The 9,806-nt window shown below is 37.6% G+C and overlaps 3 protein-coding genes across 3 annotated transcripts; all 3 read left to right on the plus strand.

Annotated features, from left to right (window-relative positions):
• Nucleotides 1-986: 986 nt before the first annotated feature.
• On the plus strand, nt 987-3,587 carry LOC25487896 (scarecrow-like protein 30). The gene has a single exon (XM_013609962.3). The coding sequence runs from the start codon at nt 1,345-1,347 to the stop codon at nt 3,316-3,318; it is 1,974 nt and encodes a 657-aa protein (XP_013465416.2). The 5' UTR covers nt 987-1,344; the 3' UTR covers nt 3,319-3,587.
• A 175-nt stretch (nt 3,588-3,762) lies between these two features.
• LOC25487897 (scarecrow-like protein 11) lies at nt 3,763-6,911 on the plus strand. The gene has a single exon (XM_013609963.3). It carries the CDS (start codon nt 4,694-4,696, stop codon nt 6,662-6,664), a length of 1,971 nt encoding a protein of 656 aa, XP_013465417.1. The 5' UTR covers nt 3,763-4,693; the 3' UTR covers nt 6,665-6,911.
• A 201-nt stretch (nt 6,912-7,112) lies between these two features.
• On the plus strand, nt 7,113-9,806 carry LOC25487898 (scarecrow-like protein 30). The gene has a single exon (XM_013609964.3). The coding sequence runs from the start codon at nt 7,655-7,657 to the stop codon at nt 9,623-9,625; it is 1,971 nt and encodes a 656-aa protein (XP_013465418.1). The 5' UTR covers nt 7,113-7,654; the 3' UTR covers nt 9,626-9,806.

The following is a 9,806-nucleotide window of genomic DNA, read 5'->3' on the forward strand; positions in this document are numbered from 1 at the left end:
CAGAGTTGTCTTTACAACTTGAAAAATTAGACAAAAGAATTTAAATTTGTCCATGAAAAAAGACTTCCGTACTCTGTTCAAACTCTGGTATCAGAGCAAACCTCTAAAAAAAATAAAAAAATCTTATGACATCAGTTGACCTTTTAACCGACTTAAAAGGTCATGGGTACAAATACCCAGCCACGTCAAATGGGTATACAAGTTGTCACCAAAAAATATACTAGAATTGTATGTTGTTTTTTTCAAAGCTTTGTCTTCGTTCAAACGAGTGTTACTTGGGAGGACTAGTCAAGATGAGAAATCATTATCATTAGCATGAAAAAGGATAATCAAAACAAAAAGAGCAAGTGAGGACAAAAAAACATATATGGTACTAGGAGGGGCATGTATCTGGACGAGTCATGCAATGAATTAAACCATCAAGGGGACATGTTGGTTGAAATTTCAAAAGGAATAGTCAACCTACACACACAAACTAACTAATTTTGAATAAAAAAGTTTCCATTGAAATTTCTTTTTATGTCTATGCTGCTATGATACGTTGTTAGTGTCAAGTGTTAAAAAGATGTATGTAGATCAGATGACAAGTTTTACTACTGCTCCATCATGGAATGGAATCATTGGACCCAAGAAAATATATTCATCACATACAAATGCATTCACATTGAATTCAAAGCTGAAGTTAGTACTCCACATGATATACTGATATTATATTGATATATAGTAATAGTAATCGAGTGTGACAAATGACTTGGGGAACAAGGACTCACCTGCATCTGACACGTGCACATGTTTGACCACTTTATATTATCTTATACTTTTATTTATTTATATAGGACATGGAAAAATCAAAGACTAGATCACAAAGCACTTATCTCTCGTGTATGTGTGACAGTAACAGCTACTGATAGTCATATACATATATATACTTAGCACATACTCGATCCTGTATTATTATCATATCATATATTACAAAAATAAAATAATAATAGAAAAAGGGCTGGCGGCTATGATACCCTTCCTTCCTAGCAGCTTCCTTAGTACAAAAGAAAGAATCATTTATGAATAATAATTTATATATAACAAAGAGTATGACTCCAAATCATCCAACAATGCTAGTTCCTCTTCACTTGTTAGATATCAACTTTTCCTAGGCTTTTCCAAATCATCCAACAATTCTAACTAATTTTTCTTGTTTATGTTCTTGTTCTGTCTTTGGTTTCATTGATTCATCAAAATTTTCCTAGTCATATATATTCTAGGCTTCTCAGGAGCAAAACAATCTTCCAAAACATCTAATTATAAGAGTCTGAATCTTTTGGTTCAAGTTTGGTTTTATTCAACATGCTTCCTCCTAACACCTTTCTGCAAGATTTTAGTGTTCCTAACTCATTGAACCATGTAACAAATGGGTTTGAGTTGGAAGAATCATCATTTTCACCTTCTTCTGTCATAAGCTCAGATGAAGATCCCCAGTATGCAGCGGATAGATATTCCAATCCATTCCTCAGATACATAAGTGACATCCTCATGGATGAAGAATATGACTTGGAGCGCGAACCTTGTATGTTGCAGGAATGTTTAAGACTCAAAGCTGCTGAAAAATCCTTCTATGATGTTCTTGGCAATAACAATCCTTCACCAGATGGTAGCACTGACCTAGATGGGAATTTCGGCCGCACTGTTAGTTTTGAGAGCAACGGCAGCAGCTGCACCACTGATAATTCATGTGAGTCTGATTCGGTTAACCTTGTTGGCGAATTTGACTCTTCTTACTTAGAACTACAAACTCCTTTAGTAGAGCAAAACTACTATGGTGTGGCACAACCTGATCCAGTGGTCAATGAGCAACAAGCTGCTAACCATTTTCAGAATGGAACTTGGAGTTGGAATGAAATTCAGCCAGTGATGGTTGAAGAGGTTTCAGCTTCATTAGTACCAAGAGAAAAGAGAAGTCATGCGATGGATGATAACGATGATACTAGTAATGAACAAGAGGGAAGAGGTAGCAAGATTTCAGCTATCTTTTCTGATGAATTAGAACCACCAGAGATCTTAGATGAGGTACTTCTTTGTCAGCAAGGAAGGACACTAACTCAACACCAACAAGCATCACAGACTGTTGATTCAGGAGAAAAGGCAAAGGCAGCACGTTCGCGATCGAAGAAAGTATCTACTACGAACAATGCCACAGTTGTGGATTTGTGGACTATGCTAACTCAATGTGCACAGGCCGTGGCAAGCTATGATCAAAGGAATACAAATGAGCTACTCAAGCAGATTAGGAAACACTCTTCGCCTTTTGGGGATGGACTTCAGCGGTTAGCTCATTACTTTGCTAATGGTCTTGAGATAAGATTTGCTGCCGAGATTCCATCGTATATGCCGCTTGATGTAGTAACTGCTGGAGATATGTTGAAAGCTTACAAACTATTCGTTACCTCATCTCCTTTGCAGAGAATGACAAATATGTTGTTAACCAATACAATTTACAGCTTAGTGAAGAATGAGAGCAGTGTTCATATTATTGATTTTGGAATTTGCTATGGTTTCCAGTGGCCATGCCTAATCAAAAAACTTTCAATGAGACCTGGTGGTCCTGCAAAGCTTCGAATTACGGGAATTGAGCTTCCTCAGCCAGGATTTAGGCCTGCAGAAAGGGCAGAGGAAACAGGAAGGCGTTTAGAGAACTACTGCAAGAAGTTCAATGTACCATTTGAATACAACTGCATTGCACAGAAATGGGAAACTATCCGGCTCGAGGATCTAAAGATAGACAGGAATGAAGTAACTCTTGTTAGCTGTTTATACAGAATGAAGAACCTGCCTGATGAAACTGTAGCAGTGAATTGTCCAAGAGAAGAATTGTTGAACCTCATCAGGAAGATTAATCCGAAAATCTTCTTCCATGGAGTTGTCAATGGAAGTTATAGTGCACCGTTTTTCCTGACTCGGTTTAAGGAAGCACTCTACCACTTCTCATCGTTGTTTGATATGTTTGAGGCTAACGTGCCTTGCGAAGACCCGCAAAGGTTGATGCTTGAGAGAGGGTTGTTTGGAAGGGATGCTATAAATGTTATAGCTTGTGAGGGTGCCGAGAGGGTCGAAAGGCCTGAGACCTACAAGCAATGGCAGGTCAGGAACAAAAGAGCTGGGTTCAGGCAAATCAGGTTTGATTCTGATTTAGTGAATGAAACCAAAGCAATGGTGAAGAAGGAATACCATAAAGATTTTGTAGTTGATGTCGATGGTAAGTGGGTTTTGCAGGGATGGAAAGGACGCATTTTGAATGCTTTATCTGCTTGGGTTCCTGCCTAAGCAAAATGTCCAAAAAGTGTTTTGAATGGTTGACTGAAGTTTCAGAAGGGATAGTGAACCAACACATGCTAATTTTGTATTGAAAAATGAATTTGTTTTCATTGGAATTTATTTTTATGTTTATAATATGATCTGTTTTTGTTGTTGTCAAGTGTTAAAAAGATGTATGTAGATTAGAGGACAAGTCTTACTATTCCATCATGGAATGGAATCATGGGACCAATGAATACATTGATCACATTTTAATACATTTTCCCATGAATTCAAAACTGAATTTAGTACTTCAAATGATTTATATATTGATATAATAACAGGTTTTGACGAATGACTTGGGGAACAAGGGTGCACCTGCATCTGATTGACCACTTCATATTATTTTGTTATGATACCAATAGAAGAAAAGCCAAGTCATCAAAGTGGGATTAACAAATTGGTTAGTGAAAATGGACATGTGTCAATTGATCCAACAATTAAGGGAAAAAAGCTAAGAGAAAGTATTCTTTGAACCCTCTATAAAAGGAAGAAATGATGAGCAAGAAAAGTGTCTACAAAAATGATTGGAATCACTCTCTTCTCTCTGTGAGCTCAGTGCTCTTCTGGTTGCTATTAGTCTTGTACTTGGCTATAGCATTGTTATCCTTCTTTTACCTTTCATTTATCAGTCCAACAATTGTACCTCATTGTACTGTTTTAATCCAAGGTTATTGAATACAACTTGAGTATTTCACATTTTCATCTTTGTTGATTTACTGAGTTGTTACATATTTCATATATTTTTAGAACATGAAAAATCAAACTCTAGATCACACAGCACTTATCACTAATTCCTGTTTTATATATTATAGAATATCATATCATGTATTATCACAAGATAAGATAATAAGAAAGAGGGGTTGGCGGCTATGATACTCCTTCCTAGCAGCTTCCTCAGTACAAAGAAAGAATCATTTATGAATTCTATATTCTAATTCTATATAACAAAGTTGTGACTCCAAGTCATCAAACAATTTTCCTCTTCAGAGTTGTTGGATAGCAACTTTTCCTAGGTTTGTCCGAAGTTATATTCACTAGTGTCTACAATATTTTTACTCTAATTCATTCTTCTTTGTTCTATTATATCATCATCATTATTATCATCCAAAAATAGAGTCGTCTATTTAGTTTTGTGAATCTTGTTTCTTGCTGTTATCAAATATATCAATCAACTATGCTATCTTTTCCTACTTCTGTTTTTGTTCTGTCTATGGTTTAGTTGATTCATCAAAGTTTTCCTAATCAGATGAATATTTTTGGCTTCTGAGACACAATCTTCCAAAACATATATTGTAAGAGTCTGAGTTTTTTGTTTCAATTTTGATATTAGCCTTGTTTCAATATGCTTTCTCCTAACACCTTTCTGCAAGATTTTAGTGTTCCAAACTCAGTAAACCAAGTAACAAATGGGTTTGAATTAGAAGATTCACCGTCTTCACCTTCTTCTTCTGGCACAAGCTCAAATGGAGAATCCTTGGAAACGACAAGATATTCCAATAACATTCTAAGATACATAAATGACATCCTCATGGATGAAGAAGATGACCTGGAGCAAAAACCCTGCATGTTGCAGGAATGTTTAAGACTTCAGGCTGCTGAAAAGTCCTTCTATGATGTTCTTGGCCATAACCAGCCTTCACCAAATGATAGCACTGACCCAGATGGAAATTTCGATCACGATGCTAGTTTTGAGAGAAATGGCAGCAGCTACACCACTGATAACTCATATGAATCTAATTGGGTCAACCATGTCGTCGAATTCGACTCTTCTTCCATACAACTACAAACTCCTTTAATAGAAAAAAACTACGATGACTTGACAGAAGCTGATCCAGTTGTCATTGAGACACGAGGTGATAAACATTTTTGCAACGGAACTTGGAGTTGGAATGACATTCAGCCAGTGACGGTGAAAGAAGTTTCACCTTCAACAGTACCAGAAAAAAGAAGTCATAAGATGGATAATGATAATGGTACTTGTAATGAACAAGAAGGAAGAGCTAGCAAGGTTTCAGCTATTTTCTCTGATGAATTAGAGCCACCAGAGATTTTAGATGAGGTACTGCTTTATCAGACAGGAAAGACTCTCACTCAACACCAACAAGCATCTTATAATTATGATTCAGGAGGAAAGGAAAAGGAAACACATTCGCTTTTGAAGAAAGCATCTACTACGAAAAATGTCGCGGCTGTGGATTTGTGGACCATGCTTAATCAATGTGCACAAGCTGTGGCGAGCTACGATCAAAGGAATACAGATGAGCTACTCAAACAGATTAGGCAACACTCTTCGCCTTTCGGCGATGGACTCCAACGTTTAGCTCATTACTTTGCTAATGGTCTTGAGATAAGATTGGCTGCCGAGACGCCATCATATCAGCCTCTTTATGTGGCAACTGCTGGAGATATGTTGAAAGCTTACAAACTATTTGTTACTGCGTCTCCTTTGCAGAGAATGACAAATGCTTTGCTAACCAAAACGATTTTCAAAATAGTGAAGAACGAGAGCAGCGTTCATGTTATTGATTTTGGAATTTGCTATGGTTTCCAGTGGCCGTGCCTCGTCAGAAAACTATCATTAAGACCTGGTGGTCCTCCGAAGCTTCGAATTACAGGAATTGAGCTTCCTCAGCGAGGATTTAGACCTGCAGAAAGGGTGGAGGAAACCGGACGGCGTCTAGCAAACTACTGCAAGAAGTTCAATGTACCATTTGAATACAACTTCATTGCACAGAAATGGGAAACCATCCGTCTCAAGGATCTAAAGATAGACAGGAATGAAATAACTCTTGTTAGCTGTTTGTACAGACTGAAGAACCTTCCTGATGAAACTGTGGCATTGAATTGTCCAAGAGAAGCTGTGTTGAAGCTGATCAGGAAGATTAATCCAAAAGTCTTCTTCCATGGAGTTGCCAATGGAAGTTATAACGCACCGTTTTTCCTGACTCGGTTTAAGGAAGCACTCTACCACTTCTCATCGTTGTTTGATATGTTTGAGGCTAATGTGCCTCGTGAAGACACGCAGAGGTCAATGCTTGAGAGAGGGTTGTTTGGAAGGGATGCTATAAATGTTATAGCTTGTGAGGGTGCCGAGAGGGTCGAAAGGCCTGAGACCTACAAGCAGTGGCAGGTCAGGAACAAGAGAGCTGGGTTCAAGCAAATCAGGTTGGATTCTGATTTGGTGAATGAAACCAAAGCAATGGTGAAGAAGGAATACCATAAAGATTTTGTAGTCGATGTGGATTGTAAATGGGTTTTGAAGGGATGGAAAGGACGTATTTTGTATGCTTTATCTGCTTGGGTTCCTGCTTAAGCAAAATGTCCAAAAGGTGTTTTGAATGGTAGATTGAAGTTTCAAAAGGAATAGTGAACCAACACATACTAATTTTGTATTGAAAAATGAATTTGTTTTCATTGGAATTTATTTTTATGTCTATGATATGATCTGTTGTTGTTGTCAAGTGTTAAAAAGATGTATGTAGATTAGAGAACAAGTCTTATTGTTCCATCATGGAATGGAAACATGGGACCAACAAAAACATTGATCACATTTTAATGCATTCACATTGAATTCAAAACAGAAGTTAGTACTTCAAATGATTTATATATTGATATAATAATAACAGGTTGTGACGAATGACTTGGGGAACAAGGGAAAACCTGCATCTGACTCTTGCACATGTTTGACCACTTCATATTATTTCATATATTTCTAAAACATGAAAAATCAAAGACTAGATCACCCAGCACTTATCAATCAATCTGGTATTATTACGATATAATATCATATCATATATCATCATAAGATAAAATAATAAGAAAGAGGGATTGGCGGCTATGATACTCCTTCCTAGCATCTTCCTTAGTACAAAGAAAGAATCATTTATGAATTCTATATAACAAAGCTGTGACTCCAATTCATCAAACAATGTTAGCTCCTCTTCAGTTGTTAGATAGCAACTTTTCCTAGGTTTGTCCACGGTTATATTCACTAGTGTCTACAATATTTTTACTCTAATTCATTCTTCTTTGTTCTATTCTAAATATCAAAATCATTATTATCATCCAAAATAGAGTCGGCTATGTAGTTTTATGAATCTTATTTTCTTGCTGTTATCAAATATATCAATCAACTATGCTATCTTTTCCTGCTTCTGTTTTTGTTCTGTCTATGTTTTAGTTGATTCATCAAAGTTTTCCTAATCAGATGAATATTCTTGGCTTCTCAGACACAATCTTCCAAAACATATATTGTAAGAGTCTGAATTTTTTGTTTCAATTTTGATATTAGCCTTGTTTCAATATGCTTTCTCCAAACACCTTTCTGCAAGATTTTAGTGTTCCAAACTCAGTAAACCAAGTAACAAATGGGTTTGAATTAGAAGATTCACCATCTTCACCTTCTTCTTCTGGCACAAGCTCAAATGGACAATTCTTGGAACCGACAAGATATTCCAATAACATCCTAAGATACATAAATGACATCCTCATGGATGAAGAAGATGACTTGGAGCAAAAACCTTGCATGTTGCAGGAATGTTTAAGACTTCAGGCTGCTGAAAAGTCCTTCTATGATGTTCTTGGCCATAACCAGCCTTCACCGAATGATAGCACTGACCCAGATGGAAATTTCAATTGCGCTGCTAGTTTTGAGAGAAATGGCAGCAGCTGCATCGCTGATAACTCATATGAATCTAACTGGGTCAATCATGTCGTCGAATTCGAATCTTTTCCCATACAACTAAAAAGTCCTTTAATAGAAAAAAACTACTATGACTTGACAGAAGCTGATCCAGTTGTCATCGAGACACAAGGTGCTAACCATTTTCACAACGGAACTTGGAGTTGGAATGACATTCAACCAGTGACGTTGGAAGAAGTTTTACCTTCAACAGTACCAGAAAAAAGAAGTCGTAAGATGGATAGAGATAATGATACTTGTAATGAACAAGAGGGAAGAGGTAGCAAGGTTTCAGCTATTCTCTCTGATGAATTAGAGCCACCAGAGATTTTAGATGAGGTACTGCTTTATCAGAAAGGAAAGACTCTCACTCAATACCAACAAGCATCACATAATGTTGATTCAGGAGGAAAGGCAAAGGAAACACATTCGCGTTTGAAGAAAGCATCTACGACAAACAATGCCGCGGCTGTGGATTTGTGGACCATGCTAAATCAATGTGCACAAGCTGTGGCGAGCTACGATCAAAGGAATACAGATGAGCTACTCAAACAGATTAGGCATCACTCTTCGCCTTTCGGCGATGGACTCCAACGTTTAGCTCATTACTTTGCTAATGGTCTTGAGATAAGATTGGCTGCTGAGACGCCATCATATCAGCCTCTTGATGTGGCAACTGCTGGAGATATGTTGAAAGCTTACAAACTATTTGTTACCGCGTCTCCTTTGCAGAGAGTGACAAATACTTTGCTAACCAAAACGATTTTCAAAATAGTGAAGAACGAGAGCAGCGTTCATGTTATTGATTTTGGAATTTGCTATGGTTTCCAGTGGCCGTGCCTCGTCAGAAGACTATCATTAAGACCTGGTGGTCCTCCAAAGCTTCGAATTACAGGAATTGAGCTTCCTCAACCAGGATTTAGACCTACAGAAAGGGTGGAGGAAACCGGACGGCGTCTAGCAAAATACTGCAAGAAGTTCAATGTACCATTTGAATACAACTTCATTGCACAGAAATGGGAAACCGTCTGTCTCGAGGATCTAAAGATAGACAGGAATGAAATAACTCTTGTTAGCTGTTTGTACAGACTGAAGAACCTTCCTGATGAAACTGTGGCATTGAATTGTCCAAGAGAAGCTGTGTTGAAGCTGATCAGGAAGATTAATCCAAAAGTCTTCTTCCATGGAGTTGCCAATGGAAGTTATAGCGCACCGTTTTTCCCGACTCGGTTTAAGGAAGCACTCTACCACTTCTCATCGTTGTTTGATATGTTTGAGGCTAACGTGCCTCGTGAAGACATGCAGAGGTCGATGCTTGAGAGAGGGTTGTTTGGAAGAGATGCCATAAATGTTATAGCTTGTGAGGGTGCAGAAAGGGTTGAAAGGCCTGAGACCTACAAGCAGTGGCAGGTCAGGAATAAGAGAGCTGGGTTCAAGCAAATCAGGTTGGATTCGGATTTAGTGAATGAAACGAAAACAATCGTGAAGGAGGAATACCATAAAGATTTTGTAGTCGATGTGGATGGTAAGTGGGTTTTGCAGGGATGGAAGGGACGCATTTTAAATGCTTTATCAGCTTGGGTTCCTGCTTAAGCAAAATGTCCAAAAGGTGTCTTGTGGTAGTATATGTAATCCACTCTTAGACCTGTTGAAAAATATGCATTGAAATTTTCCTTTTCTATTTCTCTTTCTCCATTTGAGTTTTTATTTCATATATTAATGTACAATTCACTTCCTAGATGTTATATAGCATGACAATCTTGTTTTTATGAAA

This window comes from Medicago truncatula, chromosome 2, assembly GCF_003473485.1.
Source record: "Medicago truncatula cultivar Jemalong A17 chromosome 2, MtrunA17r5.0-ANR, whole genome shotgun sequence".
Classification (NCBI taxonomy): Eukaryota; Viridiplantae; Streptophyta; class Magnoliopsida; order Fabales; family Fabaceae; genus Medicago; species Medicago truncatula.